This window comes from Theropithecus gelada, chromosome 7a, assembly GCF_003255815.1.
Source record: "Theropithecus gelada isolate Dixy chromosome 7a, Tgel_1.0, whole genome shotgun sequence".
NCBI lineage: Eukaryota > Metazoa > Chordata > Mammalia > Primates > Cercopithecidae > Theropithecus > Theropithecus gelada.
In genome coordinates this window covers 3,688,618-3,713,468 of record NC_037674.1, presented here as the reverse complement: position 1 = coordinate 3,713,468, position 24,851 = coordinate 3,688,618, and the positions used below count along the sequence as shown (strand labels likewise).

General features: G+C 41.3%; 2 protein-coding genes across 17 annotated transcripts in view; both read left to right on the top strand.

The window, feature by feature from the left end:
• SNRPN (small nuclear ribonucleoprotein polypeptide N) overlaps positions 1 to 24,851 on the top strand; it is a 145,723-nt gene that overhangs the window by 119,499 nt on the left and 1,373 nt on the right. For 7 of the 13 annotated variants that reach the window (XM_025389494.1, XM_025389499.1, XM_025389498.1 and 4 more), the window contains 6 exons: positions 9,257 to 9,352; positions 14,990 to 15,140; positions 21,961 to 22,106; positions 22,967 to 23,118; positions 23,929 to 24,040; positions 24,502 to 24,654. In XM_025389494.1, coding sequence (XP_025245279.1) covers positions 22,104 to 22,106; positions 22,967 to 23,118; positions 23,929 to 24,040; positions 24,502 to 24,654 — 420 coding nt within the window. In that variant the 5' untranslated portion in view covers positions 9,257 to 9,352; positions 14,990 to 15,140; positions 21,961 to 22,103. Of the gene's footprint in view, positions 1 to 1,738; positions 2,159 to 3,241; positions 3,309 to 5,568; positions 5,700 to 9,256; positions 9,353 to 14,918; positions 15,141 to 21,263; positions 22,107 to 22,280; positions 22,567 to 22,966; positions 23,119 to 23,928; positions 24,041 to 24,501; positions 24,655 to 24,851 lie in introns of those variants that run through there. The other 6 variants (XM_025389490.1, XM_025389501.1, XM_025389492.1 and 3 more) reach the window with 6 other exon arrangements.
• On the top strand, positions 1,739 to 24,638 carry SNURF (SNRPN upstream reading frame). Of its 4 annotated transcripts, XR_003120164.1 has the most exons (7): positions 1,739 to 1,908; positions 9,257 to 9,352; positions 14,990 to 15,140; positions 21,961 to 22,106; positions 22,967 to 23,118; positions 23,929 to 24,040; positions 24,502 to 24,638. XR_003120164.1 is itself a non-coding variant. In XM_025389505.1 (4 exons), the coding sequence occupies exons 1-3, from the start codon at positions 1,895 to 1,897 to the stop codon at positions 15,093 to 15,095; spliced, it is 216 nt and encodes a 71-aa protein (XP_025245290.1). In that variant the 5' UTR covers positions 1,770 to 1,894; the 3' UTR covers positions 15,096 to 15,140; positions 22,037 to 22,105. The 4 variants fall into 4 exon arrangements, 3 of the variants coding, with proteins under 3 accessions (XP_025245290.1, XP_025245292.1, XP_025245291.1); XM_025389505.1 differs by lacking the exons at positions 22,967 to 23,118; positions 23,929 to 24,040; positions 24,502 to 24,638 and having other exon boundaries at positions 1,770 to 1,908; positions 22,037 to 22,105; XM_025389507.1 differs by lacking the exons at positions 22,967 to 23,118; positions 23,929 to 24,040; positions 24,502 to 24,638 and having other exon boundaries at positions 1,770 to 1,908; positions 21,938 to 21,963.

The window sequence follows — 24,851 nt, the reverse complement described above, 5'->3', positions numbered from 1 at the left end:
CAGAGGGTTAAGTAACTTGCTCAAAGTAACATTGTTGTGGAGAGTCAAAGCTGGAATTTGAATCAAAAGAGCCTGAGTCCAAAGGCATGGTTTTTGTCACTGGACTATAATGGTATGTGTTCTTTCATACTTTTTTCAGTGTACGAATAAACATACAGTATGCCTTTATTTTACTTATTTTTTTTGAGACAGAGTCTTGCTCTGTCACCAGGCTGAACTGCAGTGGTGCGATCTCAGCTCACTGCAACCTCTGCCTCCTGGGTTCAAGCAGTTCTCCTGCCTCAGCCTCCCGAGTAGCTAGGACAACAGGCACGCACCATCACGCCCAGCTAATTTTTCTGGTTTTTTTGTAGAGATGGGGTTTCACCATGTTGGCCAGGATGGTCTCGATCTGACCTCGTGATCTGCCCACCTTGGCCTCCTGAAGTGCTGGGATTACAGGTGTGAGCCACTGTGCCCAGCCTACATTTTATTTTTCGATTCACTCCTGTGATCAGAGTCAACTTCCCATGTTATTTTATGTGAATATGTATCAATGAACTATTAGAAATTGCAATGTTTTTGTAGGTCAACAAAATTGAATATTGACAATTTTATATGGTTCAGCCTAATAGATCATTTTTTCCATCAGCGATATTGCATGTTATTGTTTATATATACGTTTATTTACTTAGCCTATCTGTTCTCTGTGAGGAACATTACACAGTTTCTGAGATTTTGTTATGATAAAAGTCAGCATTGATAAACCTCTGTGCACCTGTTTTAATGTAGGATCACTGGGAACTGAGCAGTAGCTTACAGGGCTTGAGAGGGGATTTAACCATTTAGTCAACCTCCACTCCTATCACCCTCCCTTCTTTGATAATGGGCAATTGAGAAAGGGCAAATGTGTATAAAAACTATGCAGATACAGTTTCAGGATTATTTCCTTCTTATTCCCAGCAGTGTCTTTTCCCAAGCTACATCAGTATCTAAATTTTGGAGTTACGGATGCTTCCGTTATTTCTGCAGATAGAATATTATTAGGTCAAAAATAATGTTTCCTTGTCCATTAGTAGTATATAAAAGTGTCGGTTTCTCCCCACTCCAGCTATCATTGATTATTGGCAAAGATTTTAATGTATCCAAGTCTAATAGGCAAAGAAAGGCTCTCTTACTTAGATCTTAGGTGGGGGGTCTAAGTTCGTATTTTTGTTTTACAAGAATTGAATAGCCAGTGTTTTTGAATTGAATGATCTATCCGTTCTGTATAGGACAGTTTAATTATATTGTGATTTTGGGGAAGATATTTTTCACAATTTACCCCCTCAAAATGTAGAAAGTAGAAAAAAGGAAGAACGATCCCACCAAATTTGAACAATGTAGCGTGTTTTTAGAGTTAGGGAGATTTTCTTCTGGAAGGATTTCAAGTCTGGCATATTTTCATTGATTGTGGTTATGGCGCATTTAACTTTTCCAAACCAGCTTTTCTGTACCGCACACAGCAAGACCTGAGGATGAGTGTAAATTAGGATTGTTTGGCCAGTGGTGTGTGCAAACATTTATTGTAGAACCAAGAATTATTTCTTTAGTATTTTACACATTTAAAAAAATAGGCATGTCCATTGATCCCAGGTTGCTTATGGCTTCTAGAGGCCCCCTCTCAATGCAACAGTGATGTGGGGCCCTAGGGGTCCAGTAGCCCCTATCCCCCAGGTCATTGCGGTCAGGGAGGGCACTGGGACCCCTGCACTGCGGCAAACAAGCGCGCCTGCGCGGCGGCAGAGGCGGGCTGGTGCGCATGCTCAGGCGGGGATGTGTGCGAAGCCTGACGCTGCTGCAGCGAGTCTGGCGCAGAGCGGAGCGGCCGCCGGAGATGCCTGACGCATCGGTCTGAGGAGCGGTCAGTGACGCGATGGAGCGAGCAAGGTCAGCTGCGCCGGTGTCTTCTCTCAAGAGACAGCCTGGGGAGCAGCCACTTTTATTCATCAGATATTCCAAGTTTTCAGGACTTGGAGTACTCAATAAACTGGGCATTTGGGTCCTAAAGTCCTTTGTTCTGGAGAACCAGATCCGGAACGTTCAGAGGCTTGTGGCTGTGCCGTTCGCCCCGATGGTACCCTGTCCGCTCGCTTTGGGGCGCGTCCTCCATCCGCCCCCAGCTGTGGTGTCGCCACAGGTCCTATTGCGGGTGCCTGCGGTGGGAAGGGCGGTGGTGACGGGGAGCGTGTGGGGTCACCGCAGCCAGCAAGGGACATGGGCGGAGGTGGGTACATCGGAGTGACTGCAGTTCCGTGGGGCCAGGGTACGTGGGGGGACCGGTGCATCGGGATTTGAGGCGGAGGTAGGTATACTGGAGTGATCGTGGTGGGGCGAAGGTACGTGGAGTGATGCGTATTTAGGGGGTGTCGAGCGCAGGTGGGTGTACTGAAGTGGCCACTGCGTGGTGGAGCGAGGTACGTGGGGCGACTGGGGGGGATTCGTCGCAGTGACCGAGGCGAGGAGGCTGTGGCAGTGGACCAGGGGGATGAGTCGGTGCGACCGTGGTGGGGTTTGTGTTGGTGATCGCGGCGCGGGAAGGGTCTGTAGGAAGCGGCTGGGAGGTGGGAGGTAGGAGGAAGGCGGCGGCGGTGGGCATTGGCGGCTTTGGTGGCAGTAGGCATGGCGGCGGTGGGCATGGCATGGAGGCGGTGGGCATGGCGGCCGCGGGGCCTGTTGCTGTCTGGAGTGACTAAGGGACGCTGAATGATCGCTGTGGCGGGGAGGGGGCCTCAGGAGGGGCAGTAGCACAGTCAGCAGCCTTTAATTTTCCTGTGACCTGCGGTGGTCATCTGGTTTGTCTGCTGTGGTGATGGTGCTTTTTTATTAAAACTGCGCAACGCCTACACTGCCGCAGGGGCTGCAGAAATGCGTGGAATCCTTGCCTGGTGTACCCTTTAGGAACCCTCGCTTTTGAGGCTACGGCATAAGAAGACAGGAATGATGTGCAGAACTTGCATTTACAGATCTTTTGACTGATAGGCCAGGCGATGCCTGAGGGTTACCTTTTTTTTCATTGTTTCTCTCTGGAACCGGCTCTTGGAAGGCTGTGTCGGCACAGCCTGGGGGTCTGTGTTGCGTCACTGCCATTGTGCGGCTCCTTCAAGATGGCCGCCGCTGCAGCGCCTTAGATCTGCGCAAGCGCCTCAGGGTGGGGGTGGCCGCTTCCTCTCTCTAGAGCCGCCAGTGGGGAGGGGGCGGCTGGTGTGTGTGTGCTCAGCTTCTGCTGTTTTGAAGTTTCACCCGTACCCTTTTTAGGGTGCAGTGGTAAGGAGAGGAGGCGGGCTAAGGTGGGCGGCTGCCTCCTCCCCAAAGCGCTGCCTGGGGAAGGATGCAGGTTGCGCAGACGCAGCAGAGGTGACAGTCGCCTCCGCTTGCAATGGGGCGAGACGGGGAGCAGGGGAGTGGGGGCTTACGCAGCTTTTGCCTGGAAGGGATGGCAGCCCTCCCCTTCACCTGACTGATACAGCAGCTGTTCCTTTCCGGTTGTGGTGCAGTAGAGGGGGGAGGAGGGAGATGGGTTGGCACAGGCCCCCCTAGCAAGCTTGGCAGCCACCCCTTACCCACCGTGCGGCTGTAGAGGATTGGAGGGGAATGTGGCTAGAGGCCAGGCATTTGTACCACCTCCGCCTGTGTGGGATGGCAGCTGCACTGGGCTGCTTTTCTGTTCTGCAATAAACTGGGGTGTTGGGGGTCTGGAGGCCATCAAAGGCGCAGCCACCCCAAGACCTGCTGTGCTGCTTCAGGAAGCCTCCATTAATGATAGAAATTTTAAATTGGTTTTCTGACTCCCTAGAAAATCCTGCCTTTTCATTTTTGCAGTTCTTCTCTTGGTTGTGTTGTGCGCTAATTCTGTATTCGAAGTGGACTTGTTAACCCCTTTTTTAACTCCCTGTAGTCTTTGATTTCCACTGGACACATTTGATAAATGCCAAATTTACTCTATTTAAGATTCACTTATCCTTCTTAATCTCTGGGTAGTCCATTCTGATGCACGGCATACTTCCCTTAAATGGGTTGGGGGAGAGGGTATCATGATGGCTCTTCCCAACCAAGTTTGAAAGGCGTTTCAAACACTGGACCCCTTCATCTTCTGGGAGTTGAAAGCTGCAAGTTGTGTTTGCACAAAGAGAATAAAAGAGAAGCAGAAAAGTGGAGACGATCTTATTGGGGTGGGGTTGTACTTGGGATCAGAGTTAATGTCTTTTTTTGGATTTTTAAATTAATGATGATCATTTTTGAAGTTGGAGCTACAAAAATTTGGTGAGAAAGGTTAATGAATAACTGCATTTTTATATTCCAGTACTTTAAAAAAAATCATTTTATACTAAGGATTTTGTCTTCCTTCGCAGGATTTTCAGTGCTTGCCTTTTTTGTATTTACATTTTCACTCTATCATAACTGGTATGTCTGGTTGCACTGAGTTGTAAGTAACAGAAAAGTTACATCTACGAAGCCCGAAAAGCCTTGTTCTGGAATAATCTGTTTTTGAACAGTTTTAAAAATAGCAGGAGTCTGGGATTTTATATGATACTTATAATTTACTTTTTTTTTTCTGCTTGCATGGAGATAGCACTTAACATACATATATTTCTTGGTTTAACTTCTGGTCATTTGGCTATTTGCAAGCTGAGTATTTAGTCTGGGCCGCCATTTTGTAGTCTTGCATTCAGGCCCGGGATCCCAATATGGCAGATCCCTTTGGAAAGGCCTCTTGAAGTTTCAAGGTCTGTGTGCTATTCAGTGAATTGGCTCTGTGCTGGGCTTTTTGGAGGCGGGGAGTGGCAGCCCTTCTTGTGATGCAGAGGAAGGAAGCTTGGTTGAGAGACCCTTATATTGTTGTCTCAGGCAGGGTAGTAGCTGGTTTGGGTTTATTCACAGACCTTGCCTTATCTTAATTTCGCTATTCTGTCTGACCAGTGTGTCATTGCTGAAATGTTTTCCCCATTTATAGTTACTCTGTATCTTTATGCTTCCCTTACCCTGTTTTTTTTCCTAATAAACATTTTTGTTTCCCAAAAAATTTAGTTTATAAGGTGTCAAGGATTTCAAGATAACCTCCTTTGCCACTGCCCTCTGTTACATAGCTATTTTTATAAAGAATCATTTAAGTAAGCAGGTTGTGAGTACTGCCCTCAGTGACTGGGACAATGAAGGTTTAAAAATCTTACTTCTTCCAGGCAAAGATTTGTCGCTGGTCTTGTCCCCCCCTTTTTTTTTTTTTTTTTTTTTTGTGGTCCAGAGCCAGAAAGCTTGAGTGAGAATTGTTACTGCCTAAGGCATCCTCTTTCCACTTCTGCATGCTAGCTGGCTCAGAGTTTTTTTGTTTTTGTTTTTTTTTTGATAGACCAGGGTCTCCCTATGTTGTCCAGGCTGAATTCAAACAGCTAGACTCAAGCTATATCCTCTCCCTCCTCAGTCTCTCTGTGGCCACTGTGGCTGGCCCAAATTCTCTTGTTGTTAATCCTCCCCAGGTTTTATTTTGGAGGCACTGAGGTTTCTTGGATACAGATTAGCAGGCTATCATTAACCTTATTTTTTTGTTTTTAGGAGACAGGGTCTGTCTATGTTGCCCAGGTTGGAGTGCAGTGGTGTAATTATAGGTCCCTGTAACCTCAAACTCCTGGATCGATCTAGACTCCTGCCTCAGCCTCCGAAGTACCTGTTACTACAGGCTTGAGGCACTATGCCCAGCTAACTTTTTTTTTTTTTTGTGGAGAGGGATCTCCTTATATTGCCCAGACTGGTCTCGAACTCCTGAAATCAAGCAGTGCTCCTGCCTAGGCCTCCCGAAATGCTGGCATTGCAGCCATGAGCCGCTGTACCTGGCCAACTTTGTTTGTTTGTTTGTTTATTTTTATTCTTGACATCGTAAATTTTATGGAAAATTTAGGCCATAATAAAATTGGGATCCCATTGCTTTTTGCTTTTCAGTGTATTTCCAGATTGTTATTTTCAGTGTAAGTGATTTGAGGGCAAATATTTAACATCATTTATATATGATGATTTTTTTCATGATATCCTCAGTTTCATAAAATGTTGGTTTCTGTGTTGGGGATGCAGTTAGATAAAGCATGTGTGTATGTATCTAGAACATTCAATAAACCAGTGTTTTCAAAATAAACCTCATAGATGACATTTTATATGTAGATTAAAAATAAGTAGATTTAAGCCAGGTGTGGTGGCTCACGTCTATAATCCCAGCACTTTGGGAGGCCAAGGCAGGAGGATCTTTGGAGCCTGGGAGTTCAAGCTTGGGTAGTGAGAACTCGTCTCTACATTTAAAAAAAGATAAATTTGGACTGGGTGTGGTGGCTCACACTTGTAATCCCAGTGCTTTGGGAGGCCGAGGTGGGCAGATCACGAGGTCAGGAGTTCAAGACCAGCCTGGCCAATATGGTAAAACCCCATCTCTAATAAAAATATAAAAATTAGCCAGGCATGGTGGCACACGCCTGTAGCCCCATCTACTTGGGAGGCTGAGGCAGAGGAATTGCTTGAACCTGGGAGACAGAGGTTGCAGTGAGCCAAGATCATGCCACTGCACTCCACTCGAGGTGACAGGGCAAGACTCTGTCTCACACACACACAAAAAGGGTAAATTCAGAAAGTTGAAGTAATAGGATAATAGAATATTTTGGTTTGATGGCTATTTCCTCAGTTGACCTCAGATCTTTCATACTGAGCAACTGCCGGTTTTTGTTTTTTGGTAAGACAGTGTTTGCAGTTGTATACTATTAGATTAATCATGGTTTAGTTGATAGTTTAATTATATTATATTAATGTACTACATTATTAGCTATATTTGGCCACTATAATGTAGCACTCATCAGTACTAAATTCCTTTTTATGGCTGAATGATATTCCTTTGGATATACCATATTTTCTTCATTCATAAGTTGATGGACATTTGAATTGTTTCCACTCTTTGGCTATTATGAATAATGCTACTAGGAACATGTATAATATGTTTAATACAAAGAATTAGTTTCACAAAGTTTTACGTAGCCCTAGTATATGCCAGGTTCTTGAAATTTTGTCTTTTTGGAAGTATGAGAGTGTAGTGGTAGCTGGGAAGGCTGCAGGTATAATAGAAAGAACATGAACTGGCCGGGCATAGTGGCTCATGCCTGTAATCCCAGCACTTTGGGAGGCTGAGGTGGGCAGATCACCTGAGGCCAGGAGATCGACATCAGCCTGGCCAACATGGTAAACCCTGTCTCTACCATAAATACAAAAATTAGCTGGGTGTGGTGGTACACGCCTGTAATCCCAGCTGCTTTGGAGGCTGAGTTTGGGTCTTGTAATATTATTCCATCTAGCAGTAGAGTTAGTGTCATATGTTACTTTCATGATTAACATTTTTAGGAAGTAGGCAAAGGCTATATATACCACTTTATGTTTCCACCAGCAATTTCCCCACATCCTTCACAAATATTGTGGTGTCAGATGGTGGTATTTCAGTGGTTTTTTTTTTGTTTTGAGGCAGGGTCTGGCTCTGTCACCCAGGCTGGTGTGCCAGTGGCATGATCTCAGGTCACTGCAGCCTCTGCCTCCTAGGCTGAAGTACCTTTTTACCTCAGCCTCCTGAGTAGCTGGCTCCACAGGCATGCACCACCACACTCAGCTAATTTTTGTATTTTTTCATACAGATGTTGCCCAGGCTTGTCTCCTGAGCTCAAGTGATCGTCTGGCCTCAGCCTTCCATGAGCCATTGTGCCCTTCCTCATGGGGGTTTTGATTTGCATTTTTTTAGTGACTAATGTTCAGCATCATTTCATATAGATTAGCCATTTGTATATGTTTGGAAGACTGTCTATTCAAGTGTTTTACCCATTGTAGCAGTAGAATTTGCCCTTTTATTGTTGAGTTGTATGTTGTTCCTTACATATTCCTGATACCAAACTTGAAAAAATACTTTTTTGAGGTGTGATTGACATACAAAAGCTGTAGATAGTTAATGTTAAAAGTTGGTATGCTAAGAGATAAGTACATGCCTTTGAAATCATTGTCTTATCAAAATTAGTGGCATAAATGTATCTATCACTTGAAAAAGTTTTCCTTTGCCTCTCCCTACCATCTTTTTTTTTCATTGTTTGTATTTTCTTTTTGTTTGTTTTGAATACTAGAAACAGCTGTATGTTTAGCAAATATTTTTTCTTATTCTGGTTATCCTTTCACTTTCTTTAGTGTTTTCGGAACTTTTTTTTTTTGATGAAGTCCTCTTTACTTCTTATACTGCTTGTAATTCAGGTGTTATATTTAATAGACCATTGTGTAATCAAAAGTAATAAACATTATCAGTGTATAAAAGTTTACCATTTAGAAATCAAATCTGTGTATATGGCTTGATTAGAACATTTAAACTCTCGAAGGAATAAAACAGCTCTGTGTTATTGGTAAGCTATTTTACCAATCTAAAAGTCTAACATGACTTAACATCAGGGTTCAGAGAATTATTAATAGCTTTTGGCATTTATCTTTTGAATTTTGCTTTTGAGTTGTTACTTGTGTTACTTTGCTGACTTTTCTGATTTATCATCTTTAAGGGTTCATAGGTGGTTTCTGCAGTCCTTAATATGGCTAGTCTGAGTGTTTGTTTCTGATTTCATGTTCTGTTCCCTTGAGCAGCCATTTTGTGAGGGGTTCTGCAGACATAACATGGCAGGGTTTTTTTTTGTTTGTTTTTGCTATGTGAATAGTTTTTAGCCTGGGCAACTCTTCTGTTGCTTTGCAAATCCTAAAGAAAGCGCTATTTGCATGTTTTTTTTAAGTAGATATTTTATAATTTAAACTATGTTCTATTCTACTCTACAAAAGTATGTCTATTGTATCCTAAAAATATTTTTGAAACCATTTTTGAAATCAGGTTTACAGCTTTTGGAGGGAAGGTAAGTAGGGCAGTGGTGTAATGTGTGTATATATCTCTGCATAAGTGGGAATATTATATGTACATGACTACAAATAGAGGTAGATACATTATTTTAATTTCCTGATTTTTTTTAAAACCAGGTTTTCTGATGTCATGGGCTTCTAAAAGGAGAAAAGAAGTGGTTATATCATAGATTCTGACTGTTTGAAGGTTAAAGATCTTGTAATAATGTTAACTTGTTTTAATTAGATTTAAAAATCCATTATATTAAATGTAGTTCTAAATGTTCTAAATATAACCTTGACAAATAGTTATTTCATAGATTGATGCAGTCTACCAAACAAATCCCTCTCTTTTCTGTTTCAGGGATCGCTTACACCTGAGACGAACTACAGAACAGCACGTACCAGAGGTGGAAGTCCAAGTCAAACGCAGAAGGACTGCCTCACTGAGCAACCAAGAGTGAGTACAAATGCAAGTCAGAATCCCATTTCAGATTAGAACAAAATAGCATGCAATGAGGGGATTAAAATGAACATAATTGAAGAAGCAGACACATATAATACAGAACATGTAGTAAAAAAGCAATGAAATTCTTAACCATATTGTCCTAAAATAATTCACACTCTTAAAGATTTTAGTATAATTTTCTTTTTTCCTATACATGTGTAAGTGCATTTATCTTTATACAATTTTGTAATTACCCTTCAACATAAGCATATTTAAATTTTTCTGCATTTTTATATTATTAAATCACTTTGTATGTTTGCAAAATGTGTACTGTGCACTGAAGTGATTAATTTACATATTCATTCTTGCTCTGTGATATTTAGGTGTTTGTTTTTGGTTAGTGCATTTATTCTGTTAAAATTTAAAATACATTTGTGTTTTTTATCCTGTTTTTAGTATGTATGTGTGGAATGTATATATAGGATGTATACACAGATGCACTCAGACACATTTTAATTTAGATTTCTAGAAGGGAAATTTTAATTAAAAATATGTGAACATTTTAAATGACCTAATACATATTTAGTCCACATTGAAACTTTGGCATTTAGTCATTGCCATTAAAATTTTGACAGTCAGTAGATAGCATTTTTTTTCTTAGCTACAATTGTTTTATTTTCTTAATTATAAGTATTAATAATTAAGATGATTCTTTTTGTAAAACAGTTTTGCATAAAAAGTCTCATTTTAAAGCAACTACGAATTAACTGGCCTTTTCCTCCCCATAGATAATCCTTAAGTAAGTAGCCATCTGTCCTTTCAGACCTTGTCGTAGGCATTGTGTGTATAGTGGAGAGAGAGGAAGGGAGGACATGGGACACATTTGAAGTTTGTGTGCATATGACACCATGCTGTATGTATTTTGACAATATGTCTTGGTGATCTTTTCATATCAGTACACATAAATCTACTTTGTTTTACAAAGTGTGGGTGGTGTGATAACATTATTATTTTAATCATTAGCTTGCTGCTGGATATTTAGTTTGTTTGCATTGTTTGACTATTAACAATCAAAAGAACAATCACTTTGAAAATGCAGTGTAGTCCAGGCATGGCCCCAGCACTTTGGGAGGCCAAGCCAGGCAGATCACAGGGTCAGGAGTTTGAGACCAGCCTGGCCAACATGGTGAAACCCCATCTCTCCTAAAAATACAAAAATTAGCCGAGTGTGGTGGCACGTGCCTGTAATCCCAGCTACTTGGGAGGCTGAGGCAGGAGAATTGTTTGAGCCCAGGAGGCGGAGGTTGCAGGGAGCCAATATGGTGCCACTGCACTCTAGCCTGGGTGACAGAGCCAGACTCCGTCTCAGGAAAAAAAAAAAAGAAACAAAATGCAGTGTATGAATACTCACTTGGTTTTTTTTTCAAATTAAATATTTTTCCTCATAGTAAAAACTGGGTAGTAGTTTGTGTGTCTTTTGTTATTTCTTCATTTTATATGTGAAAAGTTGAGCTGGACGTGGTGACTCATGCCTCTAATCCCAGCACGTTGGGAGGCTGAGGTGGGTCACCTGAACCCAGCAGGTAGAGGCCAGCCTAGGCAACATAGGGAGACCTCCTCTCTACAGAAAAATAAATTAGCCAGGCGTGGTGATGTCTACCTGTAGTCTCAGCTACCTGGGAGGCTGAGGTGGAAGGGTCACTTGATCCTAGGAGGGTGAGGCTGCAGTGAGCCATGTTTGTGCCACTGCACTCCAGTGGGTGATAGATAGTATGAGATCATGTCTCAGAAAGAAAAAAAAGTTGTAAAACATCTGTTAGCAAGTTTTAAATTACGGTGAGGGTAAAGATTTTTTTTATTTTTTCTGATTTATTTTGCTGTTTTTTATTTTTGTGAGTATATACTTTTCATTTTTAAAATTGCTTTGGAAGATATTTTATGTATGTTTTGTTTGTATATTGGTAAGTATTTTGTAAGTATTTAGTGTAGTATAATTTGTCCTTTATAATAGGTTATTCGATCATTCATTTTATTGGATATGGTAATCTCTTTTTTCCTCTTTTCATTCCCTTTTTTTTGAGACAGAGTTTTGCTCTCATTGCCCAGGATGGAGTGCAACCTCTGCCTCCCGGATTCAAGTGATTCTCCTGCCTCAGCCTCCCAAGTAGCTGGGATTACAGATGTGTGCCACCACTCCTGGCTAATTTTGTATTTTTTAGTAGAGATGGGGTTTCTCCATGTTGGTCAGGCTGGGTTCGAACTCCTGACCTCAGATGATCCACCTGCCTTGGTCTCCCAAAGTGCTCGGATTACAGGCGTGAGCCACTGCGCCCAGCTTCTCTCTTCATTATTTTGTAACTCTGACATTTTTTTTGAAGTGCCGTTACTATTCCCTGAGTTTCTAGAGGTAGTTCAGAGATTGTGGTGGAGGTAGGGCTGAGGGTTAGGACTCTTAGTTATTAGGACCGTTAAGTGGGTGAAGGTTCTAGCTTGCTATATTTTTGTTGTAGTTTTTTTCCTATATAGCCTCAGTGTGGACTCAATAACAGGTATTCTCATCCTCATCTTGTTGTGGGATGAGGTAAGCCTTCTAGGCATCTTGTCCATATTTATGGAAACATTTTGATGGTTTTGAAGAAGAAATAACTTGACTTTTTCTGATCTGCACTGCATACATATGTACAAATACTGCAGGGTCTTGAGGGGGACCTGCAGGGGGAATGATCTGAGGAAAGTGCAGAGTTAGGGAAATAGTATAATTTTCCCAGTTGTGCCTTTTCATTTTGAGAGTGACTGGGTTATGGAATGGGTAAGCAGGATTGATTAGCGCTGCCTCGTTATCCATGTGTTTAGGATTCTCAGGATTGGTATACTTAGATTATTACACTAGAAGTGTTCAATATTTACCCATTCATCTCCTACGTCCTCCCAAACCATAAGTAATATTGGGAGGCAGTGTTCCTGGAGGAGTTGTGTGGTTATTAGCATTAAAGATCAATGAAGGAGGCTGGGCATGGTGGCTCACGCCTGTATTCCCAGTACTTGGGGAGGCCAAGGTGGGCGGATCACCTGAGGTCAGGAGTTCAAGACCAGCCTCACCAACATGGTGAAACCGCATCTCCAGAAAAATACAAAAATCAGCCATATGTGGTGGCATGCACCTGTAATCCCAGCTACTCAGGAGGTTGAGGTGGAAGAATCGCTTGAACCCGGGAGGCAAAGGTTGCAGTGAGCTGAGATCGTGCCGTTGGCTGTGCCTAGGTGACAGAGTGAGGCTCCATCTCAAAAATAAATAAATAAATAAAAAGTTCACTGATTTATTTTAAGTTTCTTATTTATTCTGTCTGTGTATGTGTCATTAAATCAGTTCTTATTCTTTGGGGCTGGATGATGCATCGTGAGTTCGAAGGGAAATTAGAAATTGGAGCTGGAGGACTGTCTCAATCTATTTTATGCAAAGCTTCAAATGTCTTTTCAAATTAATATTCTGCAGTTTATGAATTAAATACTGTATAGGCTGCCTCATATTTTCTCAGTCTTTAGTCTTCTGTTGGGTTACAGGTTAAATCTGAGGGGGACACTGCAATAGAGAATTCTCTTAAGTTTCAAGATAACAGATTTTTTTTTACTGAAACACTTTTTAAACCTTTATTAAATCAGAGACTTAGTTGTCATTTGTAAACAAAGAGGTTAGAATGGAGAATGCCCAAATTAAGATTTATTCAGTAATTAGACTATGAATTAGAGTATAAAGTAGACTATGAATTAGAGTGTGAAGATTTAAAGGTATGTGCAGTGCAATTCTGACTACCTGGAGTTAGTGCAAATTTCACAATTGTGCAGATGCCTTCCAGAACATTCTCCTCAATGCAGACACCAAGTCTAACCTCCAGGTTTGGCAGGTCACCCATACCTCTGACTAACTCTATAGATTCTGAGGTCCTACTATTCTCTCAGATTTTATAATTGACTAAGGTTTTTTAAATGACTGGTAGAACTCAAGAAAGTGCTATACATATTAGTTTTATTATCAAGGATACAAATGAACAGATGCATAGAGCAAAATCCTGGCAGGTCCCACACAAAGCTTCCCTGTCCTCAGGATGCATTATCTGCCCACTAGTGTATATCACCAACCAGGAAGCTCACCAGAACTCCTGATGTCCAGGACTTTTGTTGGACATTCATTATGTTGCCAAGATTGAATCATTGGACGTGTCATTGAATTCAGTCAGCAACTCTCCTGCCTTCCGAGGAGGGCTTGCTCAAAGCCCCAACTCTTTAATCTTTGTTTGATCTTTTGTGGCCTGGTTAGTCACCATCTTGAGACATCTCATTACCATGAACTCAGGTGTGATCCTAGGGACCCACCTGGAATAACAAGCACATTTCTTTCACTTGGTAAATTCCCAGGATGTATAGGTTATTTCCCAGGAACCAGGAGCAAAGACCAGCTAAATTCTGTATTATACAGAAACATGTTTAAAATGTGAATGAAAAACTATAGAAAAAAGTCCAATTTCCAACTCCTTACATACCAACAAGGGCAGCATTGTTGGTGATTCTCCACCTCCTCACCTGAAGGCAAGCTGTCATTTCCTGTATCTCTTCCTTCTCATGATCAGATTTCACAGCCAGGTTACCCATTCATAGGGGTATGTTGAGGGCTTTTCTCTGGAATTCCCTGATTACCAGTAGATGATGGGTTTACATATTTTAAGAGCCCTTAAATAGCCCCGGAAGTTTTATATTCAGGTAGTGATTTGTCAGGAGGATCAGTATGAAGGACAGCTTGAACATCTCCCTGCAAATGCTTTAGCAGCATATCCCTCCTCACCCCTGGGGAGAAAGGATTGTTCACATAGGATAATTTGAAAATTAGTGACTATATATGGTACTGATGGTGTTTCTTCAGGGCTACCAGCTCTTGTGTTTTTAATTCTTTTGGAAATATTTCTAGACTTGGTAAGTAAGTATCCACTAATCCCCTTGCACAATCTCTGTGTAGAGATTCCTGTTTTGTTTTATAATTTCTCATAAGATAGTGTCATGCTCTGACCCTAAAGAAAGGTCTTGCCTTGGTGTGGTGGCTCATGCATGTAATCCCAGCACTTTGGGAGACTAAGGTGGGTGGATCACCTGAGGTCAGGAGTTGGAGACCAGCCTGGCCAACACGGTGAAACCTCATCTCTACTAAAAATACAAAAAAATTAGCCAGGTGTGGTGGCGGGCACCTGTAGTCCCAGCTACTTGGGAGGCTGAGGCAGGAGAATGGCATGATTCTGTGAGGCGGAGCTTGCAGTTAGCCCAGATTGCACCACTGCACTCCAGCCTGGGTGACACAGCGAGACTCCGTCTCCAATTAAAAAAAAAAAAAAAAAAAAGGCCAGGTGTGGTGGCGGGCACCTGTAATCCTAGCTACTTGGAGGCTGAGACAGGAGAATCACTTGAACCCAGAAGGTGGGGTTTACAGTGAGCCAAAGTTACATCATTGTACTCCAGCCTGGGCAACAGCAGGAGACCCTGTCTCAAAAAAAAAAAAAAAAGGAATATCTTCTTAAATGTAAGGGTCCCTAGTTTTCTTTCACATGGTTTCTTATAAAGACAAATGTCCTTCTATCATTTATATATATTGTGCTCTTGTTGTAGGTGTCAGTTGTACCCGAGGCGTTCCCAGCAGCAGCAAGTACCTGTGGTGGATTTCCAGGCTGAACTGAGGCAGGCATTCTTAGCTGAGACACCAAGAGGTGGTTAAAGCCATATTGGAATAGCGAGGAATCTGATTCCAAGCAAAAACCAGGTTAGAACTAATGCAGCAATGATCAAGAATAAAGAATCGTTAAAGAATGGGTGTTGGGGGTTCTCTTAATTATCAGTCACACATTACTTTTTTTCCTTAGAGCTTCATACAATAAGCACATTGCAGAAAGTTTTAAAAAGTAAAAGCAGGACCTTAAATTTTCTGCTCTGACACTTTTGTCATGTTTCTATATTCCAGTTATTGTAGTGCATGTTTTTCAGGTAGTTTTCTTTTTTAATGATATAAAAGTATTTCACTATAAATGGCTCTTGAATACCCTGTTACTGAATGTTTTATAATTTCCTTTTGTGGGAGGTGTCATTTTTTTCTGCCAGTAGTTTGAACAAAGCTTTAGTGGATAGCTTTGTATAAAAGTTAAGGTAGAATAATTTTTTCAGATACGCAGATGTAAAACTAAATTGAATCAAGGAATATGAACTTAAGGTACATTTTTCTAAAGTTATTGCAAAGTATTACATTAGTATTCATTGCTTTCAAAAAAGAAAAGGCCAGTTACAACATACTTTCACAGCATTATTTTAGTTCGAAGTTAGTTTATGTCTAGTGAATTATAAATATACAACACATAATTAACAATGAGTATTAGAGAACCTAAATACTTTCTCATGCTTATTTACTAATTCTTTTTGTTTTGTCTTTTTCTCACTTTTCTGTTTTAACCAATGTATTTCCTATTTGAATCAGCAATGTAATAAAAATATGATAAATTTTCAACGTGATATAGATTTATTTGGTTTCTTTTTATGTTGTTGCTTTCATTTTTTAGGAAAAAGCTATTACAAAGTTGATTTTGATTTATTTTCTTGTTTTTCCTTTGTGATTTTTCTTTTTTTCTACTTTAAGTTTAGAATGCCCTTATTTCTGAGAGTTTACTGTTTACTTTTTACAAAGTAAGAGCAGAGAGGAATTGGGTTTACTGATAAATTTCTTCTAGCCTTTTTTTAAAGTCTGTTTTTGAAATATTATTCTTCAACTTGAATCAATGAGGCTTGTTTATGGCCACCATTTTGAGTTACTTATTTATTTATTTAGAGATGAAGTCTCACTCTGTCGCCCAGGCTGGAATGCAGTGGTGTAGTTTCGGCTCATTGCAACCTCTACCTCCCAGGTTCAAGTGATTTTCCTGCCTCAGCCTCCGAGTAGCTGGGATTACAGGCACCCCCGACCGCACCTGGCTAACTTTTGTAGTTTTAGTAGAGACGGAGTTTTACCATGTTCTTCAGGCTGGTGTCAAACTCCTGAGCTCAGGTGATCCACCCGCCTTGGCCTCTCAAAGTGCCGGGATTACATGCGTGACCCGCTGTGCCTGGCCAATTTTGAGTTTAAATCAAAGGAGACAGAAATTTTCTGAGATCCTCCTTTCTTGAATCCTTTATACTCAACATTTTCTAGTAATTGCGTAAACAGATTGGAATCTGATCATTGTCCCAAGCTGCTCCCTGGAGTAAGGGAAGTTTTCATTGAATAGGTGCACAACTGACTTTTTTCTTCTTAGGAATTTTCAGCTCAGTTCAGTTCACAGATTTTTGTAAATTTTTAAATACAACATTTAAGTCATACATTATAGTCTGCAAGTAGGACCATGTAATTTTATGGTATTTATTTATATCTTATTCTAGTCTCAACTGCTAGTTCTACCTAGATATTTACCCGTTACTAGTATTCCTGTAGAACACAGGTTGGTAATATATCTGGACCACTACCTGTGTCTATAAATGAAATTTTATTGGAACACAGCTAAGTTCATTTATTATGTTATCCTTGGCCACATTGGTGCTACAGTGGTGCAGCTTTGAGTAGTTGTGGCAGACTGAAGGACAGGCAAAGCGTAAAATACTTAGTATCTTGCTATTTAAAAGAAAAAAATTGACTGAGTTTTGTTTTAGAGGAGCAGGTTCAAAGAAGAAAACACCAAAGTGGGGGCCAGTGAATATAGTCATAATGTCATAGAAGGTGGTGAAGAATGGATTATAGAAGTATGTATGAAGTATACATTACAGGGTAGACAATCAGATGAATTTCTTGGGGAAGGGATCAGTCTAAGTCATGTTAAAGCCTGCTGTGGAGGAAGATGGGTAGTCTTAATGACATTTTTTTTTTTTTTTTTTTTGAGACGGAGTCTCGCTGTGTCACCCAGGCTGGAGTGCAGTGGCGCGATCTCGGCTCACTGCAAGCTCCGCCTCCCGGGTTTACGCCATTCTCCTGCCTCAGCCTCCGAGTAGCTGGGACTACAGGCGCCCGCCACCACGCCCGGCTAGTTTTTTGTATTTTTAGTAGAGACGGGGTTTCACCATGTTAGCCAGGATGGTCTCGATCTCCTGACCTCGTGATCCACCCGCCTCGGCCTCCCAAAGTGCTGGGATTACAGGGTTGAGCCACCGCGCCCGGCCCTTAATGACATTTAAACACTTGGTACCCTTTTTCGTTAAAAATGTAAGGCACATTATGACCAGGAAAAATAGGAAAATAAACTCTTATGTGGCTGGGTGTGGTGGCTCACGCCTGTAATCCTAGCACTTTGGGAGGCCGAGGCAGGTGGATCACGTGAGGTCAGGAGTTTGAGACCAACCTGGCCAACATGGCGAAACCCTGTCTGTACTAAAAATGCAAATGTTAGCTGGATATAGTGGCAGACACCTGTAATCCCAGCTACTTGGGAGGCTCAGGCAGGAGAATTGCTTGAACCCAGGGGACAGAGGTTGCAATGAGCAGAGATTGTGTCATTGTGCTCCAGCCTGGACAACAGAGCAAGACTCTATCTCAAAAAACAAAAACAAAAACATTGTGTTATGAATGTTAGTTCTATTTTTGTTTGGTACCTAAATATTTACTAGGGTACATATCCAATTGGATACTTACCTAGTAGTTGGGATGCAGGGTGTACTATTAGTATGACTTTTAAACGTTTTTGTTACATTGTTTTCTAAACACATCATGAGAAGTATTGATTGCCACTAAAAATTAGTAGACCATTAGTTTCTCAGTAACACCCTTTGTATTCTGGTGTTCTTCTGTTTTTGTTAAACCTTTCCAATAAAGGAAATTTGTTTTCTTGTGTTTTTAATTGGAATTATTGCATATTAATATTTTGTATTTAGTTTTCTTTTGTTACTTGTTTTGCATACTCTTCGATGGAGGATCTCTACGGAGACCCTCTATAATTTTAAATTTTAACAGATGAATATCGATGGTGAACTCTGTGGTGTCTCTCATTTGCTATGTGTACCTTGGCCAACCCTAGTCATCTTAGTTTACTTTTTGCTCTATGTGCTTTGTCCAACCCTAGTCATCTTATTTTACTTTTGAATTAAAGTAGATTTATATTTTTATGCAGTTTAATCATTTGAATGTCTACAGTTTCCTAAAGTTTGAGAACTTGTGCTTCTGTGAGGGATACCAGTTGGTTTATTTGCTTATGTGTCCTTTGATCTCCGAAGATACACTATGGACTGCTGATCCATCCTTGCAGTGTTGCTACTGTTGTCTCCTTTCTCTTGAAGTTTTGTTCTCTTGTGCTGTAAAGATAAATTTGACCACCCAGCAGTGATTTATTTTGTTTCACTTACAAGGTCATGACTACATTGTATCACATTTAGGGATGAGAGAGAACTGTTTGTAAATTTCAAATCTGTCTCCTAAAGGAATCCTTGTAACTGCTCCTGTTGTGAGTGAAACATGTATCTCTTCTATCTATACAGGTTCTCATTTTATTACATTGTTTATGACATATATACACACACATATATGCAAAATATATATAATATATAAAATATATTTAAAATAATCTATCCCTAAATCTCTAGGTCTTCAGTTCTTTGGGCCATAACTCGCATCCCTAGATGTCTTTCGTATATATGGACTGCTAAACTTGTGGGAGTTATTTATATCCTATTGCTCAAAGTCATCGCCAAGGTCTGATTTTTCACAAAAAAATTCCAACCTCTGGCATAAATGGGTTAAAAACAGCCTTAGTGATGTAGAGCTGATAAACATAAAATCCACCCAATTCAAGTGCATGAAACAATGATTTAAGTAAATTTATAGAACTGTGCAATCATTGACATGAACTACTCAGGAAACATTTTCATCAGCACAGTAAGATCTGTCATGCTCATTCACAGTCATGATCCTTGTTGTCTCTTTGGGTGGCTGAAGGTCCCAAGTGTTGCAATGCTATAAAAATGGATATTGCTGGGCCTGGCGCGGTGGCTCAAGCCTGTAATCCCAGCACTTTGGGAGGCCGAGACGGGCGGATCACGAGGTCAGGAGATCGAGACCATCCTGGCTAACACGGTGAAACCCCGTCTCTATTAAGAAATACAAAAAACTAGCCGGGCGAGGTGGCGGGCGCCTGTAGTCCCAGCTACTCGGGAGGCTGAGGCCGGAGAATGGTGTGAACCCGGGAGGCGGAGCTTGCAGTGAGCTGAGATCCTGCCACTGCACTCCAGCCTGGGCGACAGAGTGAGACTCCGTCTCCAAAAAAAAAAAAAAAAAAATGGATATTGCTGGCCGGGCGTGGTGGCTCACTGTAATCCCAGGACTTTGGGAGGCCGAGTCCGGCAGATCACCTGAGGTCAGGAGTTCGAGACTAGCCTGGCCAACATGGCGAAACCTCATCTCTATTAAAAATACAAAAGTTACCCGGGCATGGTGGCAGGTGCCTGTATTCCCAGCTACTCAGGAGGCTGAGGCAGGAGAACCACTTGAACCCGGGAAGTGGAGGCTGCAGTGAGCCGAGATTGTGCCATTACACTCCTGCCTGGGTGACAGCATGAGACTCCATCTCAAAACAAACAAAAGGATATTACTGTTGAGTCTCACATACCATGTTTTCTTGGATTTAGACTGCTTTATAAAGAATCGTAATATTCAAAACTTCTGTTTATGGGCCTTAAACTCTCTTACTCGTTATATATAGGTCAGAAACTACATTTAATTTTTGTGGGGGTCTTTGTTTGCTTATTTGAAAAGTTCTTTTAAGATCTTTATAAGTTTTATTTAATACTTTTTTAAATGTACAGACATCAGATTCATGGCCACTGAATGACAGCCAGGCATTAGAGTATTCCTTTTTTTTGAGATGGAGTTTCACTCTTGCTGCCCAGACTGGAATGCAGTGGTGTGATCTCGGCTCAAAGGAATACTTTTGAATCCTTTCAAAAGTAATTTGTGTTCCATTTTTAAATTAGTATGATAAGCACTTTGAGACCTTTTACAATTCGGGCTAGATTTGGCTGCCATATTTAATAGCATTTTTTAAATTATGGAGAAAAGGGAAACAGTATGCATGTTTGATTACGGTCATGAGCTGCATAACAATTCCAGTCACCAACAGACTGCATGTGTGATGGCAGTCCCTTAAGATTACAAAACCATGTTTTTATTGTACCTTTTCTCTTTTTTTCCCCGCTGAGATGGAGTCTTGCTCTGTTGCCCAGGCTGGAGTGCAGTGGCACCATCTCAGCTCACTGCAAACTCTGCCTCCTGGGTTCAAATGATGCTCCTGCCTCAGCCACCTGAGTAGCTGGGATTACAGGCACCCGCCACCACACCCAGCTAATTTTTGTATTTTTAGTAGAGACACCATGTTGGCCAGGCTGGTCTTGAATTCCTGACCTCAGGTGATCCGCCCACCTCGGTCTCCCAAAGTGTTGGGATTACCGGCATGAGCCCCCACACCCAGCCTCTTCTCTGTTTAACATTGTATTGTGAGTGTTCATGGTATTCAGGATAGTAACATGATGTACAGGTTTGTAGTGTAGGATCTATCATACAGCCTAAGAGTATAGTAGACTCTCTGTGTATCCTCTAGGTTTGTGTAAGTACACTGTTCATACCATGATAAAATCACCCAGTGCATTTCTCCTCATGTATCCCCATTGTTACGTGACTTATTTATGTATTTTGAGATGGAGTTTTGTTCTTGTTGCCCCCTCTTGTTGCCCAGGCTGGAGTGCAGTGACACGATCTCGGCTCACTGCCACCTCTGCCCCCCAGGTTCAAGAGATTCTCCTACCTCAGGCTCTCGAGTAGCTGGGATTACAGGCGCCCACCACCATGCCTGGCTAATTTTTTGTGTTTTTAGCAGAGATGGGGTTTCACCATGTTGGCCAGGCTGGTCTCGAACTCTTGACCTCAGGTGATTCACCCGCTTTGGCCTCCCAGAGTGCTGGGATTACAGGCATGAGCTACTGAACCCAGTCGTTAACGTGATTTATAACTTTGTCCTTCGTTACATGATGTATGAAAGTTGTTTATGTGAGTCTATATATATATATTCCATAGTTGTGTATCCTCTTTTGACATGGGAAGTCTTAGCCAGGTTTATAACACATTTGGCTCTCAGTGGGGAAAGATTACTTGCCATCATCTTGAAGTGAATTTAGGGGAAGAAAGAATGTTGCAAATGACACCATAAGATATTTCAGAAAAAAGGAAAAATCTGAATGAAAGAGTAATTGAGATGTTGATATAGAGATGACTTGATGTGAATTCTGAACTAGAGAGGGACACACTACCTTAAATGAGGATGGAAAGAAAAATACTAAATTTTGGAAAATGAAGCTTAAATTTTGAAACATGTAGGAATTACTAGGTAAAATAAAATTCAATGAGTTTCATCAGTCCTAAGTGTGTCAAATATGACAGTTAAGAATGGGACTAGTGAAATTTGGCAGTCCCTTGGTGAGGAAGCTAGTATGAGAGAAAGGATGTTTTTGAATGTCTGTCATAGTGATTTTCATGCCTGTTTTAAAATATGGTAGATTGCAGTGCAGCTTTAACATGCTTTTCTCTGCAGGCTCCGTCTACTCTTTGAAGCTTCTGCCCAGCTTGCGTTGTTTCTAGGAGAACCTGCATCATACCTTTATCTATAGCCTTCCCCTAGGTCTTCAGAAGCACCAAGTTTTAACTGTGGACATTGGATTTGGTGGAACAGCAACCATGGTAAGCTGTACAATAAGGCTGAGGGTTGAAAACGTGATGTAAGGGCTGAAAGAAAGAGTTTGCCAGCATGTGCAGTGATTTTGGGTTCTGAATGTTAGTATACATCCATGGATATAGATTCTCATTGCACTGAGTATCAGCTGGAGATGAGCTGATTTTTTTTGTTTTTTTCAGACGGAGTCTTGCTCTGTCTCCCAGGCTCACTACAACCCTGGGTCCAAGAGATTCTTGTGCCTCAGCCTCTTTATTAGAGACAGGGTTTCACTGTGTTGGCCAGGCTGGTCTCAAACTCCTGACCTCAAGTGATCCACCCACCTCGGCCTCCCAAAGTGCTGGGATTATAGGCGTGAGCCACTGTACCTGGCCGTGAGAAATGTTTTATGATGTGAGAAAATACAGGAGTATTTGGTCATGATTCCACCAGTGGTGAAGGACTATCCTGCAGATGATGGACTCTCAGGTCAGATTACAATAGAAATAAAGAGGACTTTGAAAATGGAAGGGTTTTGGCATTAATAGTACAGAGAAAAGCAGTCTGGAGAGAGAGAACACCCTAATCATTGTGGTTTGGTTTAGTTAGGGGAGTGGACAGTTTACAGCATGCATTGTCTAAGAGAAGAATAATCACCCCTAAGGAGGTGAAAATTGGTTCTTGAGATGTGAAAAAATACTTCATAATCCTTCGTGGTCCTCCAGAGACTCATACTAAATATGGAAGAATGTTGGTGAAAAAGTAGGAGAGAATATTTGTTTAGTTAAGGGAAACCAGGCTTGGATTATATAAGGGCGGAGAAGAAACAGAAGATTAGAAGACTAGGGTGTTGGCAACCTGAACATGACTCTTGTCTTACTGCTTCCAGACTGTGGGCAAGAGTAGCAAGATGCTGCAGCACATTGACTATAGAATGAGATGTATCCTACAAGATGGCCGAATCTTCATTGGCACCTTTAAGGCTTTTGACAAGCATATGAATTTGATCCTCTGTGATTGTGATGAGTTCAGAAAGATCAAGTAAGGCTGATTTGGGTAAATGGGGGTTGGACGCAGAGGCAGTGGGAAGGGAAGGCCAGAGCTGGAGTAAGGGATTTCCAAGGGTAACTGAGGTAGGTAGGGAAGCTAAGGTAGAGCCAGTCTATTGTTTCACCTCTTGACCTGATCTCTGAATTAGGTCAGAGTCTGCATATAAACTCTGTTAAGTTTGTGAGACAATCATGGATTTATTACTGGGAATAAAAGTGTATGTTGTGCTCAAAATATTAAGTTATATTTATTTTTAAAATTGAGAAAAATGCTATTGTTAATTAATTGGTTGGCTTCTGCAGCAGTCTTAGACCGAATAAATCTGGGTTGAAATAGAGAATAATAATTGCTCTTCATGGTTGAGGAGTTGGGATATGGTTGCTATTTGTTATCCTCTCTTTGCCTATTACTGTTCGCATTATTTCGGTTGTGTCACCCTGTCATTATGATTTAATTATTTAAGTAATTTTTTAAAGAAATTTCCATTTTAATATGGAAAGCGAAGTTTCAACTTTGTTTTCCTTAAAAGGCATTTTACAAAAGAAATTAGTCTTGTTGTAGTGTTAACATCAAAGAAACATTCTGTAAAAGACTAAAGTTAGATCAGAAAACAGCTTTACTATTTACCCTTTTATATTAACTGTTTACAGATTATTTTTGGTTTGTTTTTCAGTGATAACTTAATATCTGTTTAGCATTGGTTGCCTTAATTGATACTTGAGGTTGTATAAATATTTTGATGAGTGAGTGATCTAGGGGTCACTAAAATTTATCTCACTAAAATTTAATTCTGATTTGTAGGCCAAAGAATGCGAAGCAACCAGAGCGTGAAGAAAAGCGGGTTTTGGGTCTGGTGTTGCTGCGTGGGGAGAACTTGGTATCCATGACTGTGGAGGGGCCACCCCCCAAAGATGTAAGGAAGATGTAGGGCAGGACAGAACTTTAATTTGCAAGGACATCATATTATGTGAGATGTCTGAAATCACGGTACAGCACAGACACAGTTTAACATGGATTGTCAAATAAAATGTGCCAAGCACTTAGTATCAATTGTTGGTTGCCTATGCTATTTGGGATTAAGGGTTTTTTGGTGAATTATTCTGTGTGCTGGGCATTACCTAGGTGAGGGTAGGAGTTGCTGATTCATGTTTGCTTGGTGTGTTTATAAAAGAGCTGTTTTCACAATTTGACAAATAATGCGCATTTTATCCACAAGATACCTCAATGGTGTACTTGCTTGCTTGTTCATTTGGATACAGAACTAATACGAGATAGGTGTCTGGGAAAATGGTGGAGAGAAGTGATCTCTGATGCATAAAAATACTAAGAACTTGTAAATTGTTTGATTTTAGGCTATACATTTTCTTGTTTCAGACTGGCATTGCTCGGGTACCACTTGCTGGAGCTGCTGGAGGCCCTGGGGTTGGTAGGGCAGCTGGTAGAGGAGTACCAGCTGGTGTGCCAATTCCCCAGGCCCCTGCTGGATTGGCAGGCCCTGTCCGAGGAGTTGGGGGACCGTCCCAGCAGGTGAGGAACCAGCGGAGGGTTTTATATTATTGGGAGAATGTGACTAAGCCAGAGGCCGAGGAGATTTAAAAACCTGAGTGTACATGTCATACTATGTAAAGGGCATATGGTCTAGGAGGAACCAACGGACAGATATACAGGAGGAAGGGAATAAAACTAGCTACTTAAAATGGTCATTGGGTGATTAAAATTACCCG

What these genes read in the sequence shown, in the direction of transcription:
- SNURF (XM_025389505.1), top strand. An exon ending in GCCTCACTGAGCAACCAAGA is followed by an intron (nt 9,353 to 14,989) that starts GTGAGTACAAAT and finishes CTCTTGTTGTAG; the next exon opens with GTGTCAGTTGTACCCGAGGC.